A 21472-nucleotide genomic window follows, 5' to 3' on the forward strand; every position below is an offset into this window, starting at 1 on the left:
GCGGTAGTCCCACAGTTATAGCCCTTACACTGCATAGCAATATCTATGAAAGAGACACCACTGAAATTGTATGTTAATATTATGTTATGTTTAGGTTGATTATTCTATGACATGTTGATGTACAACACACAAAACTATAAATTTTATAATTCATATGCAATGCTGCATATAAACGCTAAGGAATGTTACTGTCTTTTGAGGCATGTTTAGTACATATTCTAGAGTTAGTATCACTTATGCATATATATATAGGATCTTTGTATAAATATAACAGCAGCTAGTGACGCACAATCGATTATGGTGTTTGAAGAACCTTTAAATAGGTGAACATCTTCCTTAAATTTTGTTACATATGGCACTATTCAAACATATCTGTACTTTGTTTTTCTGAATCATACATATATGTAGTATTATACGAAATTATCTTGCACATATATTTTCAATATTGCATATTACATTCTTCGTCTTATTTATTATTTATTATTTTTTTGAGGATTGAGCTTTGTCGTTGCGTTGCAATATGTATGTAAATAAGTGCAATATATACAATAAAGTTCTCCGATATGGTCCTGCTCCCATGAGAACAATGGCTAAAACTGGCGAATTTTGTTGGTAGAGCCAGGACTATATACAGTATGAAAGAAAGAAAGGAATCAAAATGGCAGTAGAGCATTACATATCACAGTGGCAGAAGCATCTTGGTTTTCAACAGGTAACAAGATGTTTCCTGATTATACAATGGTGCTTTGCAGCATTGTGTCATACTTAATGCAAGCTTGCTGATGAGCTCTTAGGGCAAAATTGTTTATTACTTTATTAATGCTCACTCTAAGCGCAAGACATCCTCATCATCCCATAATATAAAGATCTGTTATAGCACATGAGATCATTTGACAGGTGAATTTTGAGGGATTCAACCTCTTTTTTTTTTCCTGAATGAGGGGAGTCATTCTCATAACTGGTGGGTTTTGTGCTGACTTTTTACACTTGGTTGTTTCTTTTTTTTTCATTGCCAAAGCAAGCCAAGTGTACCAGTTTACACATGAATACACATTCATTTGAAAAGATTTGATTATATATCAAAGTAGCCTATCCTGAGCCATGTTTTGTTTCATATGTATGCAAACTTTGGTGAAAACTATTTAAAGACCATAGGTGTGAAACTGAAGATTAATATACTCACACAGATAAACAAGAAACTTTTATATAGATTGAATCACATATTATTGAATCAAAACTCTGTTATCACTAAATTGAAAAAGGCATAAAACTCAGAGGTACAAACTTATTTATACTGCTGTTTTATAATTTAAAATTTGAAATATGACATCCAGTTATATAGGCAGTTCATTAAGATGTGAAATATACTATATAGTAAAAGATAGTAGCGTAGTAATAGATGAATAGGATAAAAGAACTACATAGCATTGAAATACCTCTTAATGGAGGCAGTGGAGAACCTCGTGGTGACATGCCTTCAGTTGTGGATTGGCTCACAGGTCGACTTCGAAGTGTAGGACTATAACCACTTCCTTTACCATGTGCATCTAACAGTGCTGCAGCCAAATTTGGCATATGGGAACAAGCGCTGTCTGCACGACTAGGTGGACCTAGGAATTAATGTTAGAAAAGAAACAGGAATACTATATTTTCACTGCACTCATTGCTTATAGTTGAAATCATAATAAACATACCAACAAAGAAAAAATTCAATACAAAATGTTAGCTGAAACCAAAATACATGACTATGAAAAATACTTATTTATTTATTCTTTCCATTAACAGATTCTTCAACATTAGTAGAACTTGAATAATTATCAGTCATACAAACAGGGCCGCAACTAGATGCTTAGTCACCTGGGCCAAGAATACATTTTGGCACCCTTTTGTGGTGTTGGAAGAGAGGTTAAATGAGTGAAATTTGTGCACCATCTGGTTCTGCGCCCAGGGCACCAAATCCACCTACTCCCTTCTAGTTGCAGTTCTTTATCAAAACAATGAGGTGCACCTTACTTTAAAGAATGTATTGATTGTTAATTTTGAAGAATAAAAACAATGAAAGATAAATATGCAGAAACAAAATAAATAGTTGTGAATGAATTAATCAAACTAAAACATACAATAAATCTCTGGGGTTTATGCAGGGTGAATGAAATTAATTAATACTGTTTTATAAATATGATACACTTCTGGCAATCTTTAATTGGTTCAATTGAGTGAGGATTTTTACTCTTGTGAAGTTTTTGGGAAACAAACCTTTTTAATGAAATAGTTGAGATTTGCCTAAACAAAAAAAAAAACTCAGTATCTCTCTCTATAAAAAAATTTTGTGGAAAGCCATAGAATGCTCAAAATATTTCTTACAAATACGTAATTCTAACCTAATTGGGACAAATTTTTTTTATTATGCACATTTCTGACGGCAGTGTGAATTTAAAACAAACATTTATTTGTTGAAGTTCAAAGTTTATACGGAGAAATCATCACCGAGCCAAAACTGCTGAATCTATAAATATGAAATTTGATCAGTAGTTTCATTTTATGATGTAGAGACTCACCAAGAAGGGAATTTTCAAAATTCAACCCCCTAAAGGTGTTATTGAGGAGGATTCAAAGTTTATATAGAGATAGATTATTTAATTTTTCTTGAACCAGTTCTATCGACTTAAAACTTAGAAGTCCATAACGACCAAGGAGATTACAGATATCATGCACAACCATTGTGTACAGTGCTGTCTTAACGCATGGCCAGGGGCCTCACAAAAATGAGATCTGGTTGAAATTTTCTAGAATTTACCAGGTAGGGACTCAGAAAAACCACTTGGCCCAGGGCTCATGATGCTCTTAAGATGGCCATGGTTTTGTGTAATCAAGTAAATAACTCTCACTCTCTTTAGATAATAATGACTTGAGAGAGGACTGTTTATCACATGGACAGTTCTGTCACATGTTCCAGAGTAAGGTTTGTCAATAGCCAGGGCATCAAAGTGGGCAAAAAGTCTGTGTAGAAACTTCATAAAAACCCGAAAAATAACCGAAATAAAAAACGGTTTTCAGGGTTAGCATCGCTAGGTCACAGGGATTTTTTTAAGACAGGAAAAAAACAAAAACAGCCGATAGGTGGTGCTGACGTACACAAGTCAAATAAAACATATGCAAATAACGAACAGAATGCCTCCAAATCTTTTATTACAGCAGTATGTGTTCCATATGACCACCACCACAAGGGATAGGTAACACATTGCAGGCGAGTCACAAATCCAGCAACACAGAGTGCAACAGGTCCAAATGTATACATGACACCTCTCGCCAAATTGCATCTTTCTGTTCCAACAGATTGGATGGACCGGATCGATACACTATTTTTTTTACTTGTGTATGTCAGTGCCATCTACCAGCTGTTTTTTTCCTGTCTAAAAAATTCCTGTGACCTAGCGATGCTAACCCTGCAAACTGTTTTTTATTTCAGTTATTTTTTTAATTTTTATGCATTTTCAAAGTTTTTGCAGACTTTTTTGCCCACCCTGTACTTTGAGATAACTTCTTTTGCTGGGTCATTCTTAGAATATTTATTAGAAATTCTAAGAAATGTAATAGAGTGATTAAAAAGTATAGACAAATTATTTTTAATTTAAACTACAGTAATTTAAACCAGCACTTAATCTTTCAGTGCTTGTAACTCGCCAATAAATTCAGATATTTCAATGAAAATGGTATCACCTTATAGGATCTTTTCCTTTCTTTCCAAATATATGCTTAGTTTGCTTGTAGGTCTCGTAGAAACTTCACAAATGCAGGTTTTTTTAGATTTGGCACTTTTTCCATAATCGATTATCCACCATAACTTGAACATGGTTTGAAATAGGACAGGGTTGGTAGGGTGTTTAATGATCCACTTGGGCTTGTCTATCCCTCCCCCCCCCCTACATTTGGCAGAATAAGTCAGATTCGTATAGGGTGTTCTGTTAATGGACCGACAAACTCAGAGGGTTGTTAGTAGACATCAAGAAGAACAAAAATTGCAATGGAACACGATGTTGCAAACCACGTTGAAAGGGTGAAAATCTTGAAAAACGCATGCAGGTTTTGACGTCGCGCTAGAACAACAAAAATTACAATAATAACTACAAAAAGATTTATTTGATTAATTATTACAAGAGTTGTTGGAAGTGCCGGCCGCTGACATCATTGCACAGTCTACAATGATGTAAAAATGATTCCCGGATGAGCTCGAAGATACCAGGTATGCTTTTGATGTCGTCAGCAGCAATGAAAATCCGTGCTACGAGATCCTCTGGAATTCTTCCATTTGAGAAGTGTGTATATTGTGCAGTGTCTCCCTGCATCTGTCTCTTTCACGCTGTGCTGGGTTGTCTCCCATAGTAGACGATCGATCGTGGCAAAGGTAGAATGGTGAGGGTAACACCTCATCAGATATTGCTGTTGGTACATCCGCTGTTCTAAACGCCCATTACCATCTGCTCGACTGTAAATCAGATGCATATCAGCATATTCCTCATTCGTGTAGTCAGCCATCATGATACTCATTGAAACAGACAACTAACTGCTACACGTGCTTACTATGGCAATAGCGCTAATTTGCATCGTCCACAGTGTATGATCCTAACCCAGCTCATGCATTTTGCAATGCTGCTTACGTCAGATATGGTGAGCGAACCCACAAATGAATTCAGCGATCAACTGACACCCACCTTTCATCTCCTCTTGACTCAGAGCCTGCAAGCGTTTTTCACAATTTTCGCCCTTTCAATGTGGTTTGCGACACCATGTTCCATTGCAATTTTCATTTCTCTTGATGACTACTAACAATCCTGAGTTTGTCGGCCCATTAACAGAACACCCTGTATAGTGCTTATGTACAATTAAATTTCACTTAAAAATTATAAGTTTTCTTTTATCCAACAAAAATTTGTTTAGATCAATTTGATGATTGATCAATATCAAATCAAAATATTTGAAATTCAATTCAATGAGTTCATATCTTGAAGCAATTTGACAATGCAATCAACATTCTTGGGCAGGGTTGTTTGGTTTAAACCACGTTGGTTTTAACCAAGTGGTTTTTTTTTTAAATCTCATAAAAGTAGATAAAATATAAATTTTTCCCCTTGAAAAATATCTTATTAGTTCATTGTTAACCAAATTTTTTCATTCTTACCACATTTTCTAACTTCAGGCTACATTCTGATGCTCTATCTTAAGCACAGTCATGAATGAGGATTGTATCACACATCTAAATATGTGGTGGTGGTGTATTATCTCACAAGCTTTTGTTTCCTTTCCTTCACAAAGAACAGCTACAGTAATGATTTCACTATCATGCCAAGGGCATGTGGTCTTACAATCCAAGAAGAAACAGCTGCCCATAAAGGACAAAGACCAGTGTACTAGTAGTTGCATTGCCTCACAGGCATTTTCATTTTCTTTCCATCAGAAGCAGCACATCTCGTACTGTATGCCACTGCCAGGTTTAATATAATATAATTTCTTTCCTTATTCGCCCCCAGTTAATCAAGGTTTTACTGTACAGTAGTAAGTGATTTATGAAAAATAATCAGCTATATACAGGGTTATTATAATTAAAATTATAATTCCAAAAGATGGAATTAGAATTTGCATGGATACTCCTCAATGCAATGGAAAATGTTTATTTTTTTCTTTTGCCAAAGATTTGGATTTTGCCAAAAATACTTTAAAATGTACAAGTAGATGATGCTGTACTTGGCCAGTGGTATAATGTCTATTTTATGCAACCACATCAAGGGCGTAGCGAGGGGGGGACTTGGAGGTCTGGTCCTCCCTGAAATGTGAGAAAATGAGCGAAAAAAGGGAAAAAGATGGCCAAATCTATTTTTCTACCATTTTGGTCTCCCCCCCCCCCGAAATGAAAGTGGTCCCCCGAACGAAATTTCTGGCTATGCCCCTGAACCACATCATTTCGGCATTTAACAGCATCAGTGTGTGGATAGCAGAGTTAGAAAAATTCCAGGTGTTAGGTTGCCATGGCAACTAAAAAATCAGTTTTTTATGCTTAAAATTTTATATATATCATTGCTAAAATGAAGTGTAAGTATGATGCAGTTTTTTTTAATTTCAAAATAATGTGTCTTCCAATATGGAAATGGGTCAAAGTCCTGGAAAAGTAAAAAAAAACATTATTTAGGACTACTTTTTTTGAGGGAAAAACATGCTTCCGTCACAGCAAATTCGGCTTGTGCCTAAATTTTTTTTTGATTTATCCAGCCCTGGTGGATAGCAAAACTTTTATCAAGATGCACATTGCAACAGCAGCAAAACAGATGCTGAAGAACCATTTTTACAATAACAGGATGACACATGACACATGAATGCTATTATAACCCTTGCAACTTTTGGCTTAGGTGATACCCCAAAATGTTATGTGCAGTGGTTGGATTGCAAACTTTGGTGAATTGAAAGCACATCCACATCATTACTATACACATACTCTGATCTGTTGTTGAACAAGCATTTTTGCCCTTCCACCTCATAGCCAGAACATAGTGGACAACATATTTAACATTTCTTGCTTAAGTTGTAGTTGTTTGCTTAAATGACTTCATTTTTGTAGTTTCATGAATTATGAAATCATGCTATTCTAATTAAGTTATCATTTTGCCCTGACTGGCTATCATTTACATTCTATGAGCAAATTTCCCATATGCTTGATGAGTGCAGCATCTTTTATTTTACATTTTAATGCATGTCCCCCCCACCTGTTTGCCACACAAAATTCCATTGCTTCAGAAATATTCATGCACATTTTCAAGGGACGAGTGGTTCTTATTTTACAGTGCTTTGAAATCGCAACTTTAGTTACAATCACCCTCTGCATATTGTAAATCATTGCTAATTATTCTGCATTAATTATGCTTCATTAAACACATTGTATTTGCCTAGTTTTTATCGCAGTTTTCACAAAGTAGCCTTCCTATTACGGGCCAACTTGTTCCAGAGGGGGCGGGCAAAGAACATGTACTCACACACACACACACAATGTGTATATATATACATGCATATATATATATATATATATTCTTCCGGACAGTTTCCACAAGACTTCGAGATTGTCCATCGAACTGCTTCTTGTTTTGCAAACAGATTTATTTACAGAACAGCAATTTAAATGTATTTACCAGCTAATCAGAGAGCTAACAACTTTCTCGCAAAGTTCAATCACAACTGACTTTTCACTGAATCTCTCTTCTTGTGATCATTGATCATTTGATCATTTTTGTCGCACCACGGTCATTTTCTGCACACGAGGGCTAATTAGACCGGGACCTACAATTTATTGCCGATTCCGAACGGCAGGCTTGTTTTTCATACTCATCGAGAGGTTGGTGCGCTAACACCTCGATGGGGGCCTCCCTGCGGTAGCAATTTTCGCTGCGGTCAAGTCGCCTTTTTTGTTGTACCCCTGTGTCAGGAAAGTTTTCTAACAAGGACGAACTGGGTATCGAACTCGCGACACCTCTAAACATCCTTTGGTACTTTAGGCGAGCATCTTATCGACCGGGCTACCGCGCCCTCTCTTCTTGTGATCGCCTCACTATTTATAGCTCTGGTCGAAACTTGGAGAAAAGAATATTCCACAAATTTCTATTTCATAGTACCAGGTTTGTGGGGCCACTGTCTGGAGGGGCCGATCCCACTGGAATGTTCTCGGACAAGCCTCCGCCAGTTCTCCGCCGATCGCATGTCTTTGCGCTAAACCGGAACTGGTATCAAGTGCTGTTGCCAACCAATTTCGATATTTTTGAGAGCCATCAAACAAATTGCGCCATCTATCATTTATAGATCATAACAATATATTTGTGTATATATATATACCATTTTTAGTGTATTTTCAAAAGCCAAATGATAGGCCTGTTCCTATTTAAACATATTGAAAGTAACTGAAGAAAACATCCATCTTTATTATAGGATTAATAATAACATTAAGAATTTTCAAACGCAAAATACAATTCTTATGCAACCACATCAAGGGCGTAGCGAGGGGGGGACTTGGAGGTCTGGTCCTCCCTGAAATGTGAGAAAATGAGCGAAAAAAGGCTTTACAATCGACATTAGCACACCTGGTATCAAAGCCAATGATGTTTTCGATGTCTTTGACATTATTGGGGTTTCGGACATATCCCGTACCAATAATGCCGGTTTCTCGAACACTGCTACAAGAATGACTACTGATTGTGGGGTCGAAATTTTTTTTTTTTTGAACTTTATCTAACATGATGAATGGGTGGCAACAGCTAGGCGAGTGGGTGTGTACGATTGAGGCTCTCTCTGAAAATTATTGTTTGACTGCTAATTTTTTTTTTCTTATCGTAACTCATTTCAGTTTTAATATAACATATATAATTTTTCGTAATCACATAATTTTACGGATGTGTACTATATGTTAAATATTTTTTTATTCATATAATACAAATAATAAGAGAGCTCTGATCTTATTCGGTATGGCAGAGAAAGTGTGTTCCAGGTGTGTGGAGACAATCATAACTCCAGACGATTCAATTAGTTGCACTAAATGCAAAGACATCTTCCATTATGGTTGTGGAGGTTTCAGCGAACTGGTATTCCGCAGGCTGAGGCGTGATCGGGTTCTGAGTTGGATATGCTTTAAATGTAAAGAAACAACAAGCAAGTCATCGAAGAAAGATCCACGTAGACAAGATGATCCAGGGGATACTTCTATGAGGGATCTGGATCCCGAACCATTAATGGATATGCAGTTACTCTCTCTTGATACTGAAAACATGCCGAGTGATATAAGAGAGATCGTGAACGGAATAAGTGAAGCATTCTATGCTAACATACAATCACTGAAATCATACATGTGCTGACAATTCAAAGAACTGAGTGACCAAAACAAGCACTATCAATCCCAATTACTTGAGCTACAAACAAAGCAACAAGAACTGTCATCGGAAAATTCTGAGCTAAAAACTGAAGTCAAGAAACTTCAGATTGAAATTGGTGAACTACAACAATATTCCCGTCGCTGTAACATTGAGATCCAAGGCCTTCCGGAGACTGAAAATGAGGATGTGATTGAATTGAAGGCAAGAATAGCTGATCAGGTGCAAAGTGATATGGTGGGCAATATTACAGTTATACATCGAGTGCCTACGAAGATGAAAGATAAAATAAAGCCGATCATAATTCAGTTCGATAAAAAATCTAATCGTGACAATTTTCTCAAGTTGACAAAATCTAAGAAACTGAAAGCGTCTTCGATCGACAGCAGACTATGACCCACACCAGTTTATTTTAATGAACATTTGAGCCCATACATGAAAAATGTGTTTTATCATTCTAAACAATATAAGCAACAACACAACTTTGCGTATTGTTGGATTCGTGACGGTAAAGTTTTTATGCGTAAAACAGATGACTCCAGGGTGTTCAAAATCAGTCATGTAGATGACTTATCTCATGTCAATTAATAGTAACGAAAATTGAAATCTCAAAATGAGCACCTTGGAGGATCTAGAAAGGTTTCTTTCCGTTATTCACAATATTCAACGTAACAATATTAGTAATATATCAAATTTTAAGGTTTTTCACTTGAATATAAGAAGCGTTAGGGCCAATTTTGACCATTTTATGTCATTTATAAGTAGTTGTGTTGATCATATAGATATTATAATTCTCTCGGAGGTGTGGATTTTTGATGTAGAGTCTGACCTTTATAAAATATCAGATTTTGATTTATTCCCATGCTGTAGAAATTACAATAATTCAGGAGGCATATTGGTGTACACAAATAAATCTTTAAATTATAATAACATTACGTCAATCGCAATGGAAACAGCTGAGGTGATTGACATTAACCAGCCATCACTCAAATTAACTATTCTTTGTTTATATCGATCACACTCAATTTCAAAATCAGAATTTGTTGAAGAACTTGACTCTATATTAATGAATACAAAATCTAAAAATGTCCTATTGGTAGGTGACATCAATATTAACATATTAAAACCCAATAATGACGATCTAGATTACATGAATATGTTGTCAGGACATGGTTTCCTTCCCTTAATTACTGATCAAACTAGGCCTCTTTCTGATAGTTGTATTGATCATATTTATCTACGTCACTCAACTAATATTACCAAATACTATTCATCAATAGTTGACACAGACATAACTGACCATTTTCTGATCGTTTGTAAACTTCACTTTGCCACCCCAATATTAGATAAAATAAGTCAAACGATACATAGGAAAATGAAAATTATTCGGTATACTGATATGTCAAATTTTCTCCAAAATTATGAATTTCGATTCGATCACACTCATCCCGAAAAAGATTTTGATAATTTTTTATCCACCATGAATGTCATTGTCCAAAATCATTCCAGTGACCGAAAAATTGTTTCAAGGAAGAAGATCGGTAAACCATGTGTTACAGGCGAAATTTGCAATTTGATTAAGACAAAACAACAACTTTACATAAAAACAAGAAAATATCCATATGACCTTTCTATAGAAACTGCATATAGAAATATAAAATCAAGAATCAAATCTAAAATAAAGCAATCTAAAAAACAGTACTACTCTTTCAAGTTCTCGGAATGTCGTAACAATACTGAGCGTTGGAAGTTTGTTAACAGAATATTAGGCACTGAGAATAAAGAGAATGTACTTCCAGAAAATGTTGAACCTCTGATTCTTGCCAATCAATTTAACTTGTATTTCAATAGTATTGGAAGAAATACTGTAGTTTCCATGGATGACTATAAAAACTACGTACATGGTTTACAAAATTGGTTTAAATTTTTCTTTCTTCAACTAATATTTTTGAAATAAAGAAAATTATTAACAAACTAAAAAACTCAGTATCTTCCATCGATGCAATGAACTCAAAAGTTTGGAAGCGATTTCCTGACAGCGTCATTCAGGTATTCTCTGATCTAGTTAATAATTGTTTTCAAAGTGGTGTTTTCCCAGAATCACTCAAAAAAGCAATCATTACCCCTATCTATAAAACCGGTGACAAGAATGACCCCAGCAATTATAGACCAGTCTCAGTTCTCAGTACTGCATCCAAAATATTGGAATCTATCTTATAATGTAGATTATACTCGTTTTTAAATGCTAATAATTTTTTCTCAGAAAATCAACATGATTTCCTGCCAAACAAAAGCACTGAAACTGCACTAATCGAATTTAGCAAATTTGTAGTTGATAGCTTAGATAACTCAAAACAAACAATAGCAATTTTTCTTGATATACGAAAATGTTTTGACAGCATCAATCACAATATATTGCTTGCTAAATTGCACACATATGGTATTAGAGGTACTGCTTATAAATTATTTGAGTCCTATTTTAATAATAGATCTCAATCTGTTAAGTGTGGTAAGCATATTAGTAGTCAAGTGAACATGCACAGAGGAATTCCACAAGGAACTACTTTGGGACCGTTGCTTTTCACTATCTATATTAATGATTTCTGTAACCTTGAACTAAATGCCAAAATAATCACATTTGCGGATGACACTGTACTTCTTTATTCTGGGAATGATCATCAATCATTGGATCATATTATTAACAACGATTTAATCAAAGTCCGAAATTGGTTTCGATCAAATGATCTCGAAATAAACATTCTAAAAACAAAATACATTAGTTTCTCAAACCTCACTAATTTCGATAACTGTAACCTCATTTTTCATAATAAAAACTGTCCTACTGATCTTTTATGTACCTGTACTCCATTAGAACAAGTGAGCTCCATTAAATACCTAGGTATTGTTATAGATCGAAATTTTAAATGGAAGTCCCATGTAAAACATATCCAATCAAAACTTTGTTTTATAGTTTATAAATTTTATTATCTAAAACATTATCTAAATACTCATTTTTTGCTGTCATATTATTATTCCCTTTTTCATTCTCATCTATTATATGGACTAACTGTTTGGGGCAGTGATTACATCAATACGTTGCGACCCATCATCCAGATCCAAAAGAAAATAATCCGATCACTAACTGGCAATTACTCAATTCCGTCATTTGATCTCTACCGGCAACTTAACATACTCCCTTTGCGGTATTTATATTTTTATAAATCGATTCTCCTACTTAATAAAAAACAACTTAGTCTCCCTCTTAATTTATCAAGGACATCAAATAGATACAATAACATTCTTAATATTCCCTTGATACATAAAACAGTGAAGAAAAACCATTTTACATATCTTATTCCGAAATTTTATAACAAACTGCCGCATGATATTCTTTTTCCCCCTTCAATACCGTTACTGAAAAAATGTTTAAAAAATTACCTTTTCTCAATAGCTAACATCAACGATCATTTTTAAAAAACAAGGAAAAAAACAACAAAAACAGAGCTCTATCGATCAGTGCTAAATCGAATTTTCCAAATGTCTAAGTACACTTCCTACTGTTTGCCTCCACATGTCAAAGTCGTTGAACAATTCTCGCATCAATCTAGCATTACATAATCTTCATTTATAATTTATATGAAAATATACTGTATATCTGAAATGTTGTATTGTATTCTAATTGTATAATTGCTCACAGATGCAGAATTACTTCGATATAAGTATCAACCTTTTTTTCCCCCCCTCTTTTTTTTGTTTTGTTTATGTTTGTTCTGTCCTTGAAATTGTATTGTAATTACTCATCGATACTTAGTGTTCATCAGTACAGATCCACGGGATCTCTTGGTGAATTTGTTTTATTATTTTGTGCTATTTCATCATGTTAAATAAAGTTCAAAAAAAAAAAAAATAATAATAATTCCTTGAGTTGAGCTATAACATAATTAAATCGTAAAAGCTAGTTTTCATTAACATATAAGAAATACTTATGGATTAATTATGTTAATTACCATACATACTCGTGTATAAGCCAAGTTATTTTGTGGAAAAATTCATTTCTCAAGTGGGGGGTCGGCTTATACCCGAGTCAGTTTTGATGAGAAAATATCGACCCCCACAAATCAGTGGCGTCGGAGCCAGGGTGCTGTGGGTGCCTGAGCACCCACAGTACTTTGTGTCACGGGGCAGAGCACCCACAGAATCGATTCAGAAATAAAAATCTCCTACATCGATTTCTCATTTTTTCGCAAATATTGAATATGAAAAAAAAAGAAATTGAAAAGAAAAACTGTCTGTTTCCCTCCTATGCGTCTTGAATCTTGCTGGAGCCTCTGGTGTCTAAACAAATTGATATAGCCTTTAGGTGCCAATAAAGGAGGGTCCACCCTTCTTTCTCACAAAGATTTCTGGTTTTGCCTAAGGGATGGAGGGTATCCAGACATGTTTTAGCAGTGGCATCGGAATCAGGGGGGGGGTGCTGTGGCTGCTTGAGCACCCACAGTAAAACGGAAACCTTTTATTGATTGTTTTAGTGAAAAAACTAACAATTTTTTTCACCCTATACGTCTTGTTCTGTCGGCTTGTTTTATGTACACATGTCCAGTAGTTTTGCACGGTCAGGCACCTACGAAGAGGCACCTGTAGAAAAAGAGAGAGAACACACACATCCCTTTTTTTTCTCGATTGTGTCTTAGCAGGCGTTCCCTCCTTTGCTTCAGGGTGTATTTTATTTCAGTGGACCATTTGGATTTCCGAAGAAAATTAAGGATTTTTTTAGAAAAATTTGCCTCGTTGTTTGTGACTGATACCAACAGATATATGGGGTAATTGACTTATGTGACAGCGGCTTGGTCATTTGTGCCATTCATTTCCTTTGAACTCTTCATCAAGATAAGACATCTGCGTGCATGGGCCTTATTTTTGAAGCAACTAGGTAAGCAATAATTAATTTATACAGTATCAAGTGGTTCTCGAAGGTTCGCCAATCCTCTTTGTCCTAGCCATCATTTCTCTGCTGAACAGTTCAGAAAAAAAAAATTTACAGAATGGAACTAACACACATTAATGTTGCAATCTCACAGCGATGCCTCTAGGAACTGCGATGACACTTTGAGAACCATTGATATCTAAAATGCTTTATGTAAAATAACTTCAATATATTAAAAGATAGCAAAAGGTTCCATGCTGGGCAAAGGCAGCTCGGGTGCTAAATCAAGAAAAAAAAAAGAATTATAGCATAAACAATTAGAAAAAAATGTTTTGTCCGTCAGCGGCACCAACATGAAGAAAACATTGAGGGGGATTGAAAATTGTCAATCGTCCTGTATATATGGGACTCCAGCCTGTACATTGGGAGGGGGACAGGCAAACGTTGCGTTGCATTTTATATTCATTAATTATTAGGGGCGCTCCACCCAATCACAGAATTTATTAGGAGGGAGGCTGAAATAGTCTCAGCGACCAGGTTCTGGCACCTATGTGTCAGTAAAATTCAAGCTATAAATAAACAAATATATATATATATATATATATACACTGAAGAGCCAAAAAAACTGGTACACCTGCCTAATATCGTGTAGGGGCCCCGCGAGCACGCAGAAGTGCCGCAACACGACTTGGCATGGACTCGACTAATGTCTAAAGTAGTGCTGGAGGTAATTGACACCATGAATCCTGCAGGGCTGTCCATAAATCCGTAGGAGTAAGACGGGGTGGAGATCTCTTCTGAACAGCACGTTGCAAGGCATCCCAGATATGTTCAATAATGTTCATGTCTGGGGATTTTGGTGGCCAGCAGAAGTGTCTAAAGTCAGAAGAGTGTTCCTGGAGCCACTTTGTAGCAATTCTGGACTTGTGGGGTGTTGCATTGTCCTGCTGAAGTTGTCCAAGTCCGTCGGAATGCATAATGGACATGAATGGGTGCAGGTGATCAGACAGGATGCTTACGTACCTGTCTGAGTCGTATCTAGACGTATTAGGGGTCCCATATCACGCCAACTGCACACGCCCTATACCATCACAGAGCCTCCACCAGCTTGAACAGTCCCCTGTTGACATGTAGGGTCCATGGATTCATTAGGTTGTCTCCATACCCGTACACGTCCATCAGCTCGAAGCAATTGTAACCGAGACTCGTCAGACCAGGCAACGTGTTTCCAGTCCTCAACAGTTCAATGTCGGTGTTGTCTGGCCCAGGCGAGGCATAAAGCTTTGTGTCATGCAGTCATCAAGGGTACACGAGTGGGCCTTCGGCTCCGAAAGCCCATATCGATGATGTTTCGTTGAATGGTTCGCACACTGACACTTGTTGATGGCCCAGCATTGAAATCTGCAGCAATTTGCGGAAGGGTTGCACGTCTGTCACGTTTAATGATTCTCGTCAGTCGTCGTTGGTCCCGTTCTTGCATGATCTTTTTCTGGCTGCAGCGATGTCGTAGATTTAATTTTTTACCGGATTCCCGATATTCACGGTACACTCGTGAAATGGTCATACGTGAAAATCCAAATTTCATCGCTACCTCGGAGATGCTATGTCCCATCTCTCGTGCGCCGACTATAACACCACATTCAAACTCACTTGAATCTTGATAACCTGCCATTGCAGCAGCAGTAACCGATCTAACAACTATGCCAGACACTTGTTGTGTTATATTGGCGTTGCCGACCGCAGCGCCGTACTCTGATTGGTTCCATATCTCTTTATTTGCATACGCATGCCTTTACCAGTTTTCTGGCTCTTCAGTTTATATAATTCGCAGAAAAAAAAACAATTTTTTTATGCATTTCATATAGCTCAGGAATACAGTGTACAAATACTTTTTGCGGGAAAACGCTTTAAACGAGAAATCTCGATGAGAAATCTCTATCAATCAGAGTTGGCACCAAAGAGTCACAAAATAAGTCGCACTAAGGAGGAAAACGTTATATGCAGGATCCACTGTATTTTGTACAAAAGCTGGCAGCAAAGCTTTCTCAGTATCATAACGAGAATGGGGCTGGCGGAGCTTCAGGCCTGGGGCCTGGACCATTCTTGTCATTTTTTGTGTTTTTTTCACACCATTAGTTCACTATAGAGGGGGTCCGCTGAAGAGCGCAGCCTATGGGGCCCCTGTTCCACGATGTTGGGGGGGGGGCTTCATGTGCTTTATCGGCACCCAAACAGTGGCGGATTACCGCACAGGCGCATGAGGCGCGCGCCTGGGGCCTCAGCAGAGCGGGGGGCCTCCAAATAGTTGTGTGCTTCATCCTACATATGAATTTACATGCGTATCAACAAAGCTCTTGAACTAAGTACAGTATCTGCTCTCCCTTTTTTTTAGAGTTATGGAAGAAAAACGGGAACTGAAAGAAAAGAACAATTTACAAGACGCAGCTCTCAAGGGCCAGTTCTTCCCCGACAAAGAAAGAAGAGACATTGTAAAGCGATCATTCAGGGAGGGTCATTTTCAAACAGTATTTCCCTAAGGGCACAAGCAGGAGGAGGGGTGAGAACAGCAGGTCCTAATGTCTGTCCGAAATGAAAATTGGAGTGAAGGCATAAACAGATGTCTCATTCCACAGTATTAAATGCTTTTATGGGCGCCGATAATACGACAGCTTTGGTGTAAGCTTTTGTATACAGTATAATGGATGGCAAGATGGCTATCGGCAAGCGGCGACATCGACAGGAAGAGACACTCGTACTAATTAAAATGAATGTAGTAGACAAAGCTGTAGTAGAGCTCTTATTGTGATTTTGTCTCCCATTTGTTTGAATGAAATACTATAAGCTGGTTCAAACAACATATACATTTGCAATCTATGACTGTAACCATACGCCCATATGACAAAAAAAAAGTGGGGTTTGAAATGAATGCTGAATGACATGCATTCTGAATCACGTGATTTTTCTGTTTCTCTTTTAACACTCCCTCCCCGGCTGAAAAAAATCAAGGGGGTTTCTTTTCCTTCTTTCTAAAAAAAAGAGCTACATTTTTGGATTGGTCAAGGAGGCTTGGGTAGACAACATCTTTGTGTCAGACCGAAAAGTGTTTACTGTTAATGTAATTGTAATGTGTGTTATTGTAATGAAAAAAATTTTCATGCCGATCCTCAAGATTTCCTTTAGGATTTAGATTGCAGAATCTCCAAAAATAACGGTAAGCAAAACTAAAAATATATAAATTATCTGATAAATTTTTATTTGAGCATTTCAATTCAACTACAGTAGTCTCTCGAGAATTCGGTCGTGCTCTAATCCAGCACGTCCAGTAGTCCAGGATATTTAGGTGGTGTGGTGTCACTTTTCTCCTGATGCCCTAACCCCTAACACGTTCTAATATTTCTTAATTGCTGATCAAGTCCTGACTATGTCTTTGCACGAAATTTCATATATTATTTCAATGGGTTTCTTCAAAGTATATCCAGCAATTTCGGTAAAATCTGGCACACCGTGGTCTAATACGTACCGGATTAGCGAGAGTCTACTGCAGTGGTCTTCAACCTTTGAGGCATAGCAGGCCATATTGAAACATTTTATAAAGTACGCGGGCCACAATGTTATACTGTGGCATTTTTCGTTATTAAACGAAACGGGGGGGGGGCATAATATAGAAGATTTTTATTCACTCTGAATACAAATAATACAAAGGCAAAGGCCACAACAGGCAGAGTGCCCAACGAGGTGGCTGAAAGAGAAAATAATAATAATTAATATAATAATAGTAAAAATAAAATAGAATAAACAAATAAAAAATAATAATTTCTAAAAAAAATTTTTAAAATAATTTCTTTCATTGACAATAATTTTAATTCATTCTGAAATAATTTCTTTCATTAAATTTTATTCATTCTGAACTAATTTCTTCCATTAAAAATATAATTCTTATATTTACTCTGATATAATTTCTTCCCTCTATTGAAGAAATGTTTTTCTATTAAATATTATCAGTATCTTTATATCAAATCAAATATATTATATTTGAGATATCAAATCTTTATTAATCAGTAATATTAAATTACTAAAACTATGACGGATCTCCATTTTTGCCGTGTGGCTGAAGGCACCAGGACGGACATCTTAGATTACTAAAAATATGATGCAGAATTTTACTGTGATTTTTTTTTTTTAATGGGAGTATGATTATTTTTCATCTAGTACCAGAGAATATCATTATATTTCCTTATCTTATTTTTGTGTTTATGGTTTTGGTGATGCAAAAATAAAAAAAAAGTTATGATTTTCATAATATTGTTCATTTTAGTGAACCATCTCGTTCTTATTAGGGCTAAAAGGGTGCAGTGGTGGATAAAGGCAAATTTGTGGGTGGGGGCGGTGGTTGTGACCATGTGTTCAATTTTTCAGGACGGTTCTGATTTTTTTTGGAAAAAATTCTGAATTTTCTCCCTTTTTTAAGCAAATTTATTTTCTTGGTTTGTTATTCAGTCAAAAACGTAGAAAACATTTTTTTTTTCCATTTAATTTTTCTGCTCTCGGGGGGGGGGGGGGGGTGACAGCCCTACCTTTATTCCGCCCCTGATAGGGGGGCCTCCAGATCAGGTTGCGCCTGGGTCCTCCCAAAATCATGATCCGCCACTGCACCCAAAGGCAATTTCACTGTGGAATACGACGTGTGTTTACGCCAATTTTCATTCTATCCAGACATTATGGCCTTCTACAAACTGAAACAGCAGGGGTCGCGTGGTCGCCCTGAGGACACACACAAAATGCTGGTGTCCTTGACCATCGCAATGCCTTTTTTTCCTTCCTAGGAGAACGACTATATATTCTAGAAACCTTGTGCCATCCGAGAGGGGGGGGCCTTGTACAATGTTCTTTTCTTCGTTTCCATTTGTTTTTCTTTTGTTTACTTGTACATGTGTATAGTTTAAAAAAATTTCAATGAGAATAGAAGGTACGTAGTTCAAGATATCCGTCCATACGACTACAAATTGATATGACTGATATAAAAGAGTCCTGTCTATTTTCCTATAGAACATATCTAAAAGAAAAAAAATCGGAAAGACCTTTCCACAGGGCCCCCTGACTCCCAGGTCCCAGGGCTGGAGCCCTGTCAGCCCCCCCCATGTGGGGGCCATGGAAGAAACATCTGGATGATAACTTGTGTACGAAGAATAATATCATAAAATTTCAGCTGTTATTATATGAAATCTTTGGTAGGAGGTTTAACTGAAATTGCTGGATAGTCCACCTAACAAAATGGCTCTGGGAAAAACACTGATTACACATATAAACATTTTAGGAACCACTACCAATTTCTTAAGTTGCCATGGTAACTTGGCATGCAGGATTTGTCAAACCCTGGCATACACAATTAATCTCTCTCTATACGTGTATGATCTTTTATCACCAAACAATCTATTTAAAAGAAAATGTAATGAAAATAATTTACCAGATGATCTGGAAGGAACAGAGAATTTGGAAGAGGTAGGTGAATATACATCAGATGCAAATTGCTCAAATGTAGTTCGCTCTTTATGGTTTTTCATAACTACTTCAAGAGATCTTGCACGCTCCTCAAAGCTAAGTGCTAAGTTAAGACATTTTAAAGGTGCACAAATATATAAAGACTAAACTGGCATGAGACATTATGAAAAGTTATATACAGTCTACACAACAACAATATCCAATATAATGATGAATCTCTCTCTGGTATGATATTTTTTTAAACTGTGTTTTGGAGTCGCCTAAAGTAACATCATTCATATTTTGGTCATTCAACACAAAATTTAATAATTGTTTTCTAACAACCAAAAATGACATCTCAAAATTTTTGAAATTGAATCTTTGGCAATGGCTTTGTAAATATGTCTGCAATGTCACTTTAGATTTTTAGTACCTCTAAAAGTCTAAATGACACCTTTTTGCAATGGAATCTTTCATATAATGGTATTTTAGATCTATATGTTTGTTAGCATCATTTTCTATATACAGGGTGGGCAAAAGTCAGTAGAAACTTAAAAAATGCATAAAAACCAGAAAAATAACTGAAATAAAAAACGGTTTGCAGGGTTAGCATTGCTACGTCACAGGAATTTTTTAAGACTGGGAAAAAACTCAAAAACAGCCGACAGGTGGTGCTGATATACACAAGTCAAAGAAAAGAGATGCAAATAATGAACAGAATGTCTCCAAATCATTTGTTACAGCAGTATGTGTTCCACATGACCACCACCACAGGGGATAACACATTGCAGGTGAGTCACAAATCCAGCAATGGCAGCAGATCCAGATGTATACATGACACTGGTACCTCTCGGTGGATAGCATCTTCCAGTTCTGACAGATTGGATGGACCGGATCGATACACCCAAGATTTCAAATGTCCCCATAACCAGAAGTCTGCCGGTGTCAAATCTGGATACCAAGGAGGCCATGGGAACCTGTAATGCCTGCTAATGATTTTGTCTTTCCCGAACGTCTGTGTATCAGGAATGCCTTCACCGGAGTAGCAGTATAGCCTTTTGACATAAACGTGACGGCAGAAAGCACATCTCTTTCATGCAAACATGGCACAGCCTTCTTGTGGAAAAGCATTAAATAATGCTGCGCACTCACCGCAGCTGTTTCCCACCCAGTCATTGGGCACTGCATTTCAAAGAAGAAGGGTCCTACGATGAACGAACCTGTGAACCCACACCACACTGCCACTTTTGGGGAATGCAATGGTTTCTGCGTGTACTCACATGGACTAGACGTCGCCCAGATGTGACAATTATGGGTTTTAACGTTGTCATGAAGCGAAAAAGAAGCTTCATCTGTCTACAAGATGTTAAAGACTCACGTGGGATTCTGTTCGATTTTGGAGAAAGCCCTCCTTGCAAATGCTCCCCTCTGTGCGGTATCCGCTGGTAAGTTCATATTGCACGACTGAAATCTATATGGGTACAGATCAAGGAATTCCAGAAAGAATATTGTGTACAGAGGATGGTGGTAAGCCCAAGCATCTGGCAGCTTAACGAGCACTGCTGGTCGCTGCAGCTGATTCGGATGCTAACACTTCCATTTAGGCTGCAACAAGCAGCAAACGTGCCTTCCTTAAACATGGTCGTCTGGCTCTTACATGTTACATCTTCAAAAACAGTCTTTATGAAAATTACTTGCAAAAGACTTCCCTTCGATTTTTCTTACACTATCAATAATTCTATAATCATAGAAGTTTCTAATTATAAATATCTGGGTGTAATTATTTCTGCTGACGTCCGTTGGAATCTCCATGTCGATTACATCTTTCATAAGTGATTCCAAAAATTCTTTTTTCTTTGTCGGAACCTCAAAAACTCCATCCGTCACCACAGACATCTCTGCTTCTAAACCTACATCCTTCCTGTACTCTCATATGCCTGTGAAATCTGGGACCCGATACTCTCTCAAACATAGACAAATTAGAATCTGTTCAAAATAAACCCGCCTGCTTCATTCTTAACTGTTGGTCATCCTCTGCCTCCATCACCAAACACAAGCGCCAACTCAATATGCAACCGCTTTTTACCCGTAGATATATCTCTCGATTATCTTTCCTTTTCAAAATCCTTCATGGCCATTTTCATATCGACACTTCGAATTTTCTAACTCC

At 36.9% G+C, this 21472-nt stretch overlaps 1 protein-coding gene across 3 annotated transcripts in view; it reads right to left on the reverse strand.

Moving 5' to 3' along the window:
* LOC149073033 (ral GTPase-activating protein subunit alpha-2) overlaps positions 1 to 21472 on the reverse strand; it is a 405837-nt gene that overhangs the window by 9128 nt on the left and 375237 nt on the right. For all 3 annotated transcript variants that reach the window (XM_089246694.1, XM_089246695.1, XM_089246693.1), the window contains 2 exons: positions 19289 to 19419; positions 1437 to 1610 (listed from right to left, as the gene is read on the reverse strand). In XM_089246694.1, the coding sequence (XP_089102820.1) occupies positions 1437 to 1610; positions 19289 to 19419 (305 nt within the window). The remainder of the gene's footprint in view (positions 1 to 1436; positions 1611 to 19288; positions 19420 to 21472) is intronic.

This window comes from Pholcus phalangioides, unplaced genomic scaffold (genome assembly GCF_987345545.1).
Source record: "Pholcus phalangioides strain wild (caught in Gottingen) unplaced genomic scaffold, Ppha-v1.0 ptg000017l_1, whole genome shotgun sequence".
Taxonomy (NCBI): Eukaryota; Metazoa; Arthropoda; class Arachnida; order Araneae; family Pholcidae; genus Pholcus; species Pholcus phalangioides.